This window comes from Eutrigla gurnardus (assembly GCF_963514095.1).
Source record: "Eutrigla gurnardus genome assembly, chromosome: 14".
Classification (NCBI taxonomy): Eukaryota; Metazoa; Chordata; class Actinopteri; order Perciformes; family Triglidae; genus Eutrigla; species Eutrigla gurnardus.
Window position 1 is genome coordinate 15,188,343 of NC_139937.1, and position 14,226 is coordinate 15,202,568.

General features: G+C 42.5%; 1 protein-coding gene across 2 annotated transcripts in view; it reads right to left on the reverse strand.

The window, feature by feature from the left end:
- Positions 1 to 1,682: 1,682 nt before the first annotated feature.
- LOC311024244 (low-density lipoprotein receptor class A domain-containing protein 4-like) overlaps positions 1,683 to 14,226 on the reverse strand; it is a 117,716-nt gene continuing 105,172 nt past the window's right edge. For both annotated transcript variants that reach the window (XM_084026564.1, XM_084026565.1), the window contains 3 exons: positions 13,392 to 13,546; positions 11,731 to 11,781; positions 1,683 to 7,850 (listed from right to left, as the gene is read on the reverse strand). In XM_084026564.1, coding sequence (XP_083882690.1) covers positions 7,266 to 7,850; positions 11,731 to 11,781; positions 13,392 to 13,546 — 791 coding nt within the window. In that variant the 3' untranslated portion in view covers positions 1,683 to 7,265. The remainder of the gene's footprint in view (positions 7,851 to 11,730; positions 11,782 to 13,391; positions 13,547 to 14,226) is intronic.

The window sequence follows — 14,226 nt, forward strand, 5'->3', positions numbered from 1 at the left end:
TGTTTCACTCCTGTGAATGTTATGACAATTTGCCAGATGGGCTCTGTCTATAAATAAACGGGTCGTGCTGCTGGGATATACAGGAACTTGTGTTTAATACATTTCATTACTTTACTGGTCTGAGTGAGTCATTTGCTCCGGACTCAAGAGGATCTTTGCCAATGACTCTTTTGCAAAAAGACATCAGCGTTGGAAGAGGGGGATTTTTTTAACGTGACCTGGATCTGACCTGTGATGTTTTAACACCTCAGCTGAAGCTCACACTCCTTCCAACACGTCAAAGAAGGGAAATATTGTATCTGTTTGCAAATCTTTTTTTTAAATGTGAGCCAGAACTGGTGATGTGGCAGCTGCTAGACGAACACACAGCACAAGTGGGTCAGTTCCTATTTCTCTGGTCCTCTGAGGAAAGTTTTTTACTTCACAGCAGGCGTTTGATTTAATTAAAGGCACACGCCGCAGATTTCTCACATACAAAGCACTTGAAAACAGTTGTTTGATTTCTCCAGTAGCGTGGAGTGTGGAGGGGTTTCCTCCAGTCTAAGAGAAAATACCTGTGATGATGTCATCAGGGTGATCTCAGACCGGGCTTGGATAATGTTTAACAGAAGGCCTTTGTTACAAACTGGATGCAGGCAGTTTGAACGCTGTGCTTTATTTACGTGGCAGAGACGGTCTAACAAAAAACGCCATTGAGTTGCATGATGGGAAATGAGGATTCAGTGTTTTTGGAGCTTTATTTTCTTACATGCAATCAAAAATTATTTTTGCCCCCTGATGGCCAGTAGAGAGAATGCAAGTTTAAGGCACTTCTGCATTGGTTTCACTTTTCACAATCAGAGGTTGCTGCCTGGTAGAACTTATTTTAGCCCAAATCACAGCCTTTTCCTAAATACAAGTCATTTTGTTGCCAACACCTAACCATCTTGTTTCCTGTGAGCGCGAAATGTTATTTTGGCAAAACTGACACAAACGGGGACATCGAGTGTTATAGTTTGAAGCGCTGAACCACTGATCAAGCTGGATGAGTTGGGAGTGTTGCATATTATAGAAACGGTCATTTCTAGTAGTTTCAGACTCCTAAATAGGGTTCACAAAGGAAATGGGAAACTCTTTTTGTCTGAAGAGCCTGTTGGTGCCGAGTAATAGAGAAATGCCTGAAAAAGAAACAAAGCTAGAGTGCCTCATGTCAGCCAAAGCCGACCCTTTTAGATCCCACGTGGAAAGCAAAGTGTTTCATTTGATTTCTTCTGTTCTACTGTACACATCTGGGACCATTTTTCTATAAGTCCTATCAAGTGTTACACGTTGTTTTAAGAACTTCCTGTAGTCAACATGCTTATTTGAAGAGATTCAAATTGTAGAGCAACCTCTTAACTTAATTCAATTAAACCGCCTTGCCTTCGTAGCGTGACAGTTAACCAATTAACCAACTCAGACAGTGTTTTGGTGCATCAGCCCTCAACCTGCATCACCTAGCGACGCAGAAACCTGGCTAACAAGTCTGAGGAGTTGCTGATGTGCCTTAAATCCCACTCACGTTTTTTGGCTGCATCAGTGTGAGGACAGATAAAGAGCTGAGTGGCACCGCTGCTCACACCGCGCCCAGTAATCAAATTACAAAACCTCATTAGCTGTAGAAGACGAAGGGGGGAAAAAATAGAGGGCGAACACCGGAGTAATCACTTTTAAAGTTTATTCATTACGCTGCAGTTTGACTACAGCATAAGTACAAGCATAAAATCTTTGACTACAACAGCACTTAGAGCAACATTTTTTGATTTTTTTTTTCTTCTTTTCTGTAAAAGTATTGCAATAACAGACCTTAGGCCTAAAACCTATTACATCACAATTGCTTAAATAAAAAGAGGCAAAAATACACAACAATTTTACCTCTGCGTTTAGATATATATACTGTATGGTTACTGGATACAGTCGTATATATCTAGATTTTAGCACAGAGGGGGGAGGGGGGAACGAGGAGGATTCATTTTTGTAAATAAAGCAAACTGATGTTACAAAACCCATGATGGAAGCAGTCCTATGGTAACTGTCGAGACAGAGAGAATACCAAACTGTTTGAGACGTTATCATTGTTATTATTATCATCGTTATTATTATAAATCTGGAACGATAAAAACGGCTACTTGTTGTCAGCAGTTGAGTACAGACGTCTGATAAGTGGACAGAGGGAGCGCGCTGCCGGGGGAGAGATCAACCAAAAAATCAGTCTGAGCCCCAGTTAGCCTTTCAAGCTAGTGCAGGAAATGAACAAAAAAAAAAAAAGAAGGAAAAACGTCTATTAAGAAGGATGGCCGAGTGGCGCTCCAACCAAAGTTACAATGAGACTTTTCCAAATTTAAACTACACAACTGCCACTTATTTGGTGCTTTGAAGAGAAAATGGCGCGTCGCTATGTACACTGTCTATAGATAAGAATGAACATGCTCTGCGGTTATTGTACAGTGGAGTTATTTTCAGTACATACTGTAAATAAATGACTGCAGGTTAAACATGACTTTTGTTTCAATATACTGTGCCACATATAACATTGTAATGTAGAAAATGAAAAATAATAATAATAGTAAAAGAGAGGAAAAGTTACATGACAGTTTGAACGGCATTTCCCCCCCCCCCCCCAACTCATTTCACCCTGGTGAAACTTTCCAATCTTTAACAAAAGAAACAAAAAGAAGGGAATGACCAGTTTTCCTTGAATGTTTTACACTCTTTCCTGTTTGACGTTGATGTGGTCAAAAGTCAGCGTTCCTCCTGTAACGGAGCTGAAATGCTTTAACCAGAACGTCCTATAGCAGTGTGCTCCGCAGAGTTACGCTTTGGCAGATATACAAAATTACAGCTACAGAAATGAACTAAAAATGTTAAGATCTATGAGTACAGACACATTTTCTTCCATGTTTGGGAAGTGCTGACGGCTCTCCTGTGCTGTGGTCGTGTGACGCGTCTCCCAAACTAGATAGCTCCGGCTTTTTTTCTTTTTTTTTTTCAACGATTTACAAAGCGAGTAGAAATTCAACCGAAGGCCGGCTGAAGTCGTGGCATGACGAGTGCGTTTGATTTCCGTTTTTTTTCTTTTTCATAAAAGATCTATGGAATAGAACTATACATTTGTTAGTCGATTGTGGTGAAACTAAAACCACCGGCCAGTACCCAAATGATGGCAAGCACTGTGAAAGCTTGTTCGCAGATGAGGAATCCCATAAACAAGTGAATAATATCCTTTCTCAACAACTTCCGTAATACAGAGGTTATCTCATCCTTATCATAACAGACTATTATTTATAGCAAAATATTATAAGTAGTAATTTGTATTTGTGTTGCAACCATATTCTAAGCATACTTTGCAAACCATGTTTTCTCATAAAAAAAAGACAAAGCACGTTTTTTTAACTGTAGGCATTTACAAATTTGATGCTGCCTTCTTAAAATTCTTATATTGTCTATACATTATATTACATTATTCACAACATTTTTTTGTGGTTTCTACCCATTGGGTAGGATATGTGCATAATATATTCAAGTTATATACAGCACCTTACAAACAAACAAAGAAAGACAGACTACTGAAAAAAGCACCGTTGGAAGTGAGGCACAACAAAGGTGGGAGCTTTTTGAGTGCAAGTGGGTTCCTATGTCTGCTCCACACGCTGGTCAAATTGCTGGTTGAAACGGCTTCAGTGGCTTCGTCGGGAGTGACCGCTCCTGTCTGGCACAGTGGAAGCAGGCAGGCTGGCTGCTTGTGAACACAGAGTCTAGCAGCGCTGCAGTTTGGAGACGCAAACAGACCCCAACCCTTAATATCACGTTGAGCCTGAGCTAAATGTGTTTTTTTTTTGTCCACTTCGCCACAGGATCACATTGTCTGTAATCTACCAAGAGTTAAAGAGCCGACTCGTGGAATATCTGCCTTAATTTCCCTCGTATTTCTGTCCCATTCTGCCAGACAGGCGGTCGGCCCGGGATAAAGCCCCTGTGAGGGTGACAAGCAGCAGTTTGACTGAGGTGTGGTCTGCTCAAACATGAACATTAGGCACCTTATTTACTCACATAATAGTAACATGCAAACCTCCTTGTAGAAAACATAAAATTCATCTTTATATCCTCAATTTACAAGCTATGACTGCGTAGACAGAACAAGGCGAGAAAACAATAGAAAGAAGGAAGGAAAAGGGGAAAGAAATGCGGGTTTGAAGCAGGTCTGTACAGTCAAAGGCTGAAGTGTTGGGACAACCGACTCAACCAGGTTTGTGTGTAACAAAAAGGAAAATGTTGGGTCTTACAGTAAACAAGACCACATTTTGTCTCAATACTTGTGCTTTTGACTGCAGAGGGTCAGATTTCTCTCCTGGTTTTGGGTGAGTTGAGGGGACAGGATGGACAGAAGGACAGAGGACACGGGGGGGAGGGGGGGGCATGAGAAGCAGCAGTAGCAACAATATTAGCAGTAGCAGCAACAGCAATAGCAGCAGCGATGTAGTAACACACACGCACACACGCGTACAAACAAACTGTAGAGCCAGACGGACACTGACCAGGAACACGTGCATACATTCAAACACACACCAACGGGATCAGAAGGCTTCTGTTCAAACGGACCAAAAAAAACATTCCCTCCGCCTCCAGCGTGACATCGGATTCGAGCTCTTAAGTGCACGACGACTACGGGAGCGTTTCAATAAAGATTCAGCTTAGTGTGAAGCCTCATTAGCAGGACATGACACCTTCAAACGCTCATTAATGCAACTTCACACTTGCTAAAACTAGCGTCGGCAGAGGAGAACGTTTCAAAGTGGGAAAGACTCAAGTCCCTAGAAATCCAGAATCAAATTATTTACTTTCAAATATACCCGTTTCCCAATTCCATAATATATGCTAACAGTATGTCCTGTTTACGATATACTTATTGTAACAGTATATGGTTTTTGAAATCAGTGTACAAGAATGTGAAGTACTTTTCTTACTTGTTTGTCCATACAGGAAGTAAAACAAATCTGTGCTTGCTTTAGAATGCCACTGCCAATTAAAATAGATATCCTTAACTTTTGTTATTGCCATCAAATCCCACAAAAAGACCAACGATAAGTGTATTCAACTAACAAGTATTGTGTGTATGGTGGTCCAAACTGTGTCAGTGACTGACCTCTCTCTCACACACACACACGCACACACACACACACACACACACACAATGCTCCTGCAGAAACATTAGGTGCTCTCTTGTGTTGTTAAAAGGTCTAACCAACAAACGCACACACACACACACACACACAAGCACACACACAGGGGGAGGAAAGGACTGCACTAGCACACTGCCAAACAAGGGCTCCACTCCAGTCTCCACTTTAAAGGGCTTGGCGGACTCTGCATCACTTGAACGCACTTTTTCTGCACACGGATGGAGGGAGGGTGAACAGTGTTTATTACCAGAGACACTGTTAACAAGCTGGGATGGAGGTTAGAGAGGAGGGGGGGTGGGTTGGGGGTGGGGCACTGGTGTTAAATGCAAACACAAGATAGAGAGACAGAGAAAGCGCAAGAGCAGAGGAGAAGGCAACGATGAGCAGAGAAAAAGGCTCAATTTTCAAAAAGATTTTCTTTTACAAAAAGGACCCTCCCATAGCCCTTTGACTTCGACCACAGACAGTTCTCATTTAAAACCTGATCGCTGTGCTGGCGGATGCAGACAGGAATCTTCACTTTGTGTCGTCCTGGGTTGTTGTTTTTTTTTGTGTTTTTTTTGTGTGGCTTTAGAAACGTGAAGATGGAGAGCCGAGCCTTCTTTATTTTGTTTTCGTTGTCATGGTGGCGGGGTTCGTGTTCAGTGTGGCTATTGGCAGAATGAACTGTGCATGTCGAGATGAGCGGTGAGAGGAGAGGACAGGGTAGGGGTGGGGGGATTGTGGACGCAGGAAAGAGGAAGTGTCAGGTGCCGAGAGGTCGGGACAGAGTTAAAAAAGTGAAGAATCCGCTGTGACCGGGCAGCTGGATGGACACTAAGATATGTCGTCTTTTGTTATGGAGTCATGTTAATCTTGGTTAACTTGATACCCGATTCCACCGGGCCAGATTTGTTAGTAGGGGGCATGTCGGGTCTTGCCAAGCAGCTCTCATCTTTCTGAGGGTTTAGGAACTACTCTGGTTTGAGGAACCCATCTCCAAATAGTGTAACACACCACCAGAGGAAGTAAGAAATGTTTGGTCCACCCAGCGGCTGGTCACGAGGCAGATTTCTCTCTCACAGATGTGAGCAGTACAAGGTTCTTCTCTTACTAAGTCTCACTGTGCCTGTGGTGTAAGCAGACAGAGATGTTGTAGGCTGGGTACGAGTATTTCTTGCTGTTTTCAAAAAAGGAAGGACATAAGCTTATAATACTTGTTGTTTTGTTTGTTTGTTTTTTTTTTGCTCCCAACTGTTTAAACAATTCTGGAGGCAAAGTTCAGTCAGTCAGTCCATTCATGAAAATTACGAGAGAAAAAAAAAGAGAGAAACAAACACATCATTATCATCACATAGCATAATTTCCCTCTTCTCTTTTACAACAAAAAAGATAGTGCAACTTTTAGATAACTTTTCTTTTTTTGTGTGTTTTGAATGTTAGAACGAGTCCCCCCCCCCCCTCCCCCCCCCCTCCCCCCCTTCCCTTGCTTTGCTTCCTCGTGAACCTTGGCACTAAGATTTTGGGTTTGTGAGTCTCTTGTTTTGTTGTGTTCTCTGTTAAGTCCTTGATTCTCAGTTCTCGCTTTGTGCACAGATCCCGGTCCGAAAACGAAACAAAAGAGAAAAAAAAAAGATCATCCTCAGTTTTCCGGGGACAGAGTAGTCACCCGAGTGGGACAAAAAAAAAAAAAAAAAAAGTGAATTGTTTCAATCTGTGCTAGCAGTATGTTTCTTTCTCATGTAGAGGGGAAAAAACTCTCCACGCAGTGCATACTTCCTGCCCCAGCAGTGCTAGCTGTTTGAATGACTGACATTGGAAAGAAACTGAAATTAAATCAACTCTTGGTTCCTCTTTCTTTGTTTTGTTGTAGCTATGGTTGATATTTATTTGTGCATGGGAGTGTGGAGATAGGACATAAGAGAAAGAGAGAGAGAGAGAGAGAGAGAGAGAGAGAGAGAGAGAGAGAGAGAGAGAGAGAGAGAGAGAGAGAGAGAGAGACCACTGCTCACAGGTGATCAGGGGTGAAGAGGAGAGACAGCTTTCAGTCTGGGGTGGGAGGCCCCAGCTGCCCCCCTACCCTTTTCTTCACACCAGGTCCTCCGGTTGGCCGTCCTTGGCCTTGGCAGGTACTATTGTGCTTTCTGATTGGCTCTGCTGCTGGATCGTCCTGCTCCCCGGCCCCCCCACCCTCTGGTTATTGCTGTGCTGGTGTAGAAAGAACGCTGAGCCGGGGTAGTGGCCCATCACCTCGCTGTACGCTGGCGGGGGGCCCTCCATGCGCCCGTGGCTGCTGGAGTTGGCCGCGCTGATGCCCGAGTTACTGCTCGGCGGCCTCGGACCGCCTCCTCCCATTCCCACCCCTCCTCCCCCCACCCCTCCCAGGCTCCCGCCTCCTCCCATGTCGATCAAGTCACTGTCGTAGATGGTCCGGTTGGGCGGCGCCCTCACCGACTCGCGGTTGAGCTCCATCTGCTGCTCGGGGTCACGGAGCTGCAGGGTGCAGGGTCCCTGGTACGGCGGGGGCTCCTCGCCGTCCGACAGCGAGATGGTGGGCGGCAGGTCGATCTGGTGCTGCAGGTACGGGTAGGTGGGCTGGAAGCGACTGAAGCGGTCGCGCTGCATGAAGGAGGGAGCAGTGAATCGATCCCTGGCCTGAGGAGCGTATAACACCTGAGAGAGAGGGAGGAAGATGTTCACTTTTCTGATATATGCTACAATATGGAAAATGCATGCGTATAAAACAAACTGGATTGCATTCAACTGTAATATATTACATAAAAATGCTTCAAATGTAAAAAGGTTTTTATGTTGACCAAAGAATTCTGTCAAATAAAAAACACAATATGAAAAGATCATGACGTCAGCAGTGACGGATAATTCAATGACTTGCCCTTGAATTTCCCAGCCAAGCAATATTATTCATCTGGTTAAAACTTATTTTTTTTAATACTTGCTGCCTGGTCTTGCAGTTGCTTTGTTATGCCTCTGCTTCAAATTTTTCTTTATTTTTGTAACATCCCGACTCCATCACTTATAATACAATAATAAATTGTATTGAATTGAACAGAGTCAAAAGAAATTATATAATTCAGACTAGAACTAGGCATGGGGCAATCCGGTCCATAATATCCCCGATAATCATCAAAACGTGCTTAAATCTGTTGGAAATGGCACTAAAACATGCTTACATTTTGTTAAACAAATATTTGTAACACACATCCTTTTTAGTGAAAAGGAGATAATTAAACACAAACTTATATAAGGTCATCATAAATCAGTTCTCCCTGCATAATTAAATGATAAATAAATATTACAAATTGCAACATTGTGTGTGAGTCTGTTTATATAACATGATACTACTTATTTTTTTTTAAATTAGGCTGCATTTTTTACTTCTTCACCACGATAGTGAGCTAGACAGCTTTACAATTATCCCAATAATAAGATTCAAACTTGACTGTTTGTTTAGTTTTTTTATCCAAACATCCTTTGATATTAAATTCATCTTCCAGTCTAAAAAATGTATGGTGGCTCTAAATATTTTGGGTAGCTGTTTATCGCACCTGTTAATATCCCAGCTTGTTATTGGCTGCATTATTGTTCCCATTTAAATCTGCACACATTTTGATTATAAGCTTCCAGTTTCTTTTACCAATGACGAATTTCTTCTATTCTTATTCACATTGCTCAGAGGGATTTTTTTCCTTCTCTTTGTGTCCTTTCAATAGTCAGTCTGGATGAACCGCGTTTCACCCTGCGTTTCTTTCTCCTTGTACAAAACAAACCTTTCATGCAAAATAACATAGATTTGTAAAGAGGACTTTCTAGCATCTAAAAGCACGAAAGACCTTTCAGAAAAACGAATCAAGCTTTTGTTGCAACCTAAAACTTTTGTTCGGCTGCGCTCAGAAAATACATTTCTCTGCGAGTAGAACTGGACTTAATGATTCCAATGAATGATAATGCTGCTGCAGCAACAACGCTCACCGGTGTCACCGATTCATTATTAAAGACGCAGCCGTGTAATTACAGTGAATGAGAGAAAAGATCCAAAGTGCCTTCTACAAGCGGACACTGGTTCATCCTCCAGCCTTTGTCAGCGATCTTCACCTCAATTAGCTCTTCAGACTGTGACTGTGCATGATCCATTTCTTCATTTCTGTCCAATCCAACACATTTCTGCCGTGGCAAGTCATTATCAAAGGGACGCCATTTCAATTAGCGACTGTGGCTCTAATAGTCAACCCCCACTGACAAGGCAGCACGGATGGAGAGAACAACAGACTGTGGGGAGAAAAAAAAACCCTTGGGGAGGAGGGGAGAGGGGGGTAATAGAGGATCAGGGCAATTGAAATGGAGAGACAGAAAGAGAAAGTGGAACTGAAAGGATTAAAAAGAAAGGCTACTGAGATAAGCAGAGAGTACAGAAAGGGGAGAAGAAGAAAGAGCCATGGTGATAAAGAAGGGGAAGGAGAGCTAGAAAGATAAAGACAGAAAGAGAGAGAGGGGGAAAAAGAATGAAGCCAGACAGATAGACAGGCAGACGGGGGGAGGAGGGAGGGAGGGAGAGGGGGAGAAAAAGGTGTATAGCTGATGCAGGGAGCAGAGCGCAGCAGAGCAGGGCAGCTCTCAGACGGCTGTCTAGACAGTGTCAGGGGAGGTGTTGCTGATTAATGACGCACCAAAAACCATCCACCCCCCTGCCACACACACACACACACACACACACACACTCTCTCTCTCTCTCTCTCACACACACACACACACACACACACACACACACCCTGCGTCTATCAGCCACCCACACTCATCGGCTGCGTGTCCCTCCGTGTTTGTCTCTCGGTGGCCTTTTCCTTTCTCTGGGCGCTTTAACATTGAGATTGCTTTTACCTCCCTTCACCTGCCGTCTATTCTTTTCTCCCTCCTTCAACCCTTCACGTCCGTTTCCCTTCTCCGTTTTTTGTTCACACGCAAGGCTTTTAGCTGGCAGGGGGCACATTTTGCCTAACTGGTTTAGGTGCAAACTTGCCCTCATGCCCACACACAAAAAGTTGCCAAAGGGTTCACGCTCTAGCCAGCGGAACCTTTCAACGTACTCTTGTCCGCAAGTAATCAATAGCGTGTCATGTGATGTGGTTGTGTTTGTCGGGTATTCTTTGAGCGTTCTCCAGGTTTCTAGTTTTCCCAGTGCATCTCCTCCCACCGCGACTCGTAAGCTCCTCCATCTGGCGTGGACGCCACGAAGCAAACAGATCACCAGTCACAGGGAGTATACTGGCATTTGAATGCCGTTCTTTGAAAACACGCCAAATTTGATTTTGTTTGGAGCACGGTGCCAGACCCGGTGCGACTTACAAGCTTCAATTCCTGGATGATCAAATATTTACAAGCAACCGAAATGCAAATGTCAGGATCTTTGTCCCATGATAGTATCCCTGTAACCACAAAACAATTATACCAGGGTGAGCGCTGAGAAAATAAGCCGACTGAGAAACAAAGAAGAGCTGGGAAGAGACAAAGACTTCTTTTGTAAGACAACAAGTAATGCAATATTAGACAAAGGGATCCCTTTCTTGCCGTTTTATTCATTTTAGTTGCTGTTTTTATAGTCTACACTTTCTCTCTACGACGCCTCCGAATGTCAAGCTGTGAAATGTGCTACTTGTAGCAAGTTATGATATACAAGTCATTTCCACATCCTTTAAAAGTCGATTTTTGTTTACAACACAGAAACGAAGCCACAGAGACAAACTCAGAAATGCAAGAATTCTGCTGCGTTGTTGTTTCAAGGGTCATCGTGTTTACTTGCAAAGGCCTAAAATAAAAAGACTCATACATAATCAATCGTTTTTCCATAAAGCCACACAGGACTCCTCGTCCATGATGCGTTGTCAGCACTGACTCCTGTTTATCTTCTATCCCCACCAAAGCATCATATGTTAGGATTATCAACATGTGTATTTTAATGTTGAAAATCATTTCTGCAGCTCTGCTCTTGGTGGTAAATGTCTTTAACTAAAGTTACAGTCTGGAAGTCAATTTATTTATTTCCATTGCCCCACTCTGATGCAGAAATACATTTGATTAACTTCAAATATATATAATATAATATATTTCTCCAGTGATGAAATCAACCCAAGTTTTAAGTAGTAGTTTTGAGTAAAAAACACAGATTCTCCAGTTTAGGGATGTTTACTATGACATAAAAAGTTTTAATTAATCTATGATTGAAAAATATTGAAATATTAATCAGATAATTTTTAGATATTTAATTTGGCAAAATTAATTGTTATAATAATCAGGAATTAATCAATAAAATGACTCTTTAGATTAAAAAATAATAAGGGTGCAGCCCTTAAATGAAATACATTTAGCTGTAATAAATGTGTCAGTTTATCATGTTATGTTAAATATTAGATGACATCATCCAGCTCAACCCAGTACACACAGAGAATGTCCACGAAGCCTTGTGGACGTAGTTCTACACACAGCCGTCATGGTGCTGTAAATATATGAGGTGAAGCAGAGCCCAGTGTGGTGGTGGTCTTACCTCCGAGGCACCTTGTCGAGAGCTGCTGTCTGAAGGCCACAGACACCCATCCTGCACATCAGACGACACAAGAACAACAAAGAGTGAGGCTACCGTTCCAAAAGTGGTTTGATCTTAACTTTTGATTTCCACATGCTCATGTAAACTAACAAATATGAGAGGTTTCTACTTCTTCATGTTCACACCACAAGCACTTCATCTTTCAAACATTCAATGTAGATTTGACAATGTGCTACGTTCCTGTTAGATTTAGTGCTACTGATAGAGCTTTAGAAAGCAACAATCATTACTTTCTGCTTTCTTTGTTGTTTGTGTGTGCGCTGGTTTTTAATATGAGACAATTAAAGACAACTGAAGAAAGGGAAAGAAAAAAAACAACAACAAACAGCCAAAAAGTAACATCTTAAGGAGGACATAAAAGATGAAATAATAATTCTGAGAAACGCCTGATGGCTTCAAACCCGATATCTTGCCCCGTTTCTGAGCGAGGACAACAAAAGGCAGCTGGCTCCGGTCTTAAAAATAGGCAGGATAAAAGCGAGAGCGGAGAAACACAACTATCAAATAATTGCAGTTGCGCTGCGTCTACATTTGACTTGAGGATCTTTAATAAAAGTTGGCACAGTAAACAAAATTTAGGGAGAGAGAAAAAAACAGAAACATGAAAAGGAGGTCCAACATGCATTAATCCTGGTAGCTTGTGTATCTAAGAGGAGCAAAGGCCATCAGCTGCTCTTCAAATTGCACTCTCCCTGCGACGGTGCTTTGTCTGCTTGTTGGTTTCTGATGTTGCATTTAAGGCTTTTCTTGCTACGCGTCTGCTTCCGTTTGCATAATCGTTGTTTTCATTGGAGTGCGAGGGGAGATGAAAAAGGCTAGAGGAGAGGTTATTAGCGGAATGTAAATCATCCGTAATGGGACAGGCAAATATACAAAAGCTTTCATCCGTCTTTCAGATACTGATCTATAAACTGAATATATCAGCGGACCAATAACTTTGCATTATGGATGGTATTCTGTACCTATTTCAGTGGTTGGGAAGTGTGTATATGCGAGTGTGTGTGTCCCAGAGTGTCGGCATGTCAGTATGGGGGCAGAGCCGCGGCTGTCTAGACGGCACTATAGTGAATTAAACATCAAGGCCTGACAGAGTCTGGCTCTGAAGAAACCAATTCAGCAAGTTCACCTAACAGACTGGAGCAAAGCTGTTACCTCGGTGAAACTGGGACAGAGACACCGACTGGGATAAAAGGATTCATTTAGCTCAGCGCAGCTTTACTGGGAACAAACTGGTAAGCTATGTTTGTCCTGCTTCCGAAAATAAATAAATAAATGTACTGTCACAATGACGACACGGGAGCATTGGGTGAGAACAGACGAACCGACAGACAAGCAGTTTTTAGACTCACTATCGGTTTAGATCTAGATGTAATTGGCATGGATGCTGGAAGAACAGCACCGCAACACAACCCAATACAAACAGTATCTTTTTCTGTCTGTCTCACACACACACACACACACACACACACACACACACACACACACACACACACACACACACACACACACACACACACACACACACACACACACACACACACACACACACACACACACACACACACACACACACACACACACACACACACACAGCTACTGACCTGCTGCAGGGCATGGTCGTGCCTGCGGGCCTGGCTCTGCCTTGTTATGAAGGACCAGGTGGAGAGCTTGTAGTGGTTGAGCAAGCAGATGATCACCACCACCATCACTGTCATCACCACGATGATGATGACGATCTGAACAAACTCCAGTTCAGCTGCACAACACACAAAAGAGAGAGAGAGAGAGGAGAATAAGCATCAAACATTTCAATTTCATTTATGGCACCAATCAGTCGATTTCTTAGTCCACGAGTTCTTTTTTTAGGCTTTGTTCATGCTGAATGACTTATTTCCAGGAAATGAATGAGCAGGTCTGCTAAACACAAGATTTAAAGTGGTGCTTTTGTGCGATTCTTTGTGGAGAAACTGTCGATTAAAGTCGACCAAGATTTGTTTTGACATTATGAGATTCATTCACACAACTAATATGAGGCGTGCTGTATAGTAACAGCAACATTTAAGTACAAGAAAGATTGTGTTAAAGCTTAAATATCTCATCTTCCTTTGTCATTTTACTTTCCCGTCTGACAAAGATAACAAGAAGTCCTCGAAGTGTTCAGAAAAATGTCTCCAACAGCTGAGCTGAGGGAGAGCCAGTGATTTGATCAAAAGCTTCAGAAAAGCTGTGAAATGGGCCTCGTGGTGGGATTTTCCAGTCAACTAGCGGCTAATTGTTATCTTTAAGACACTCAACTGCTCCATATTATTGGCATGTAACCCTTATATATACTTATATGAGGGTGATAAACAAAAACAGGGCAAACACCATCAATTCAGGAAAATCTTGCAATATGATCAAAATCTGCACAAAACAGCACATACTTTGTTTTTTGGG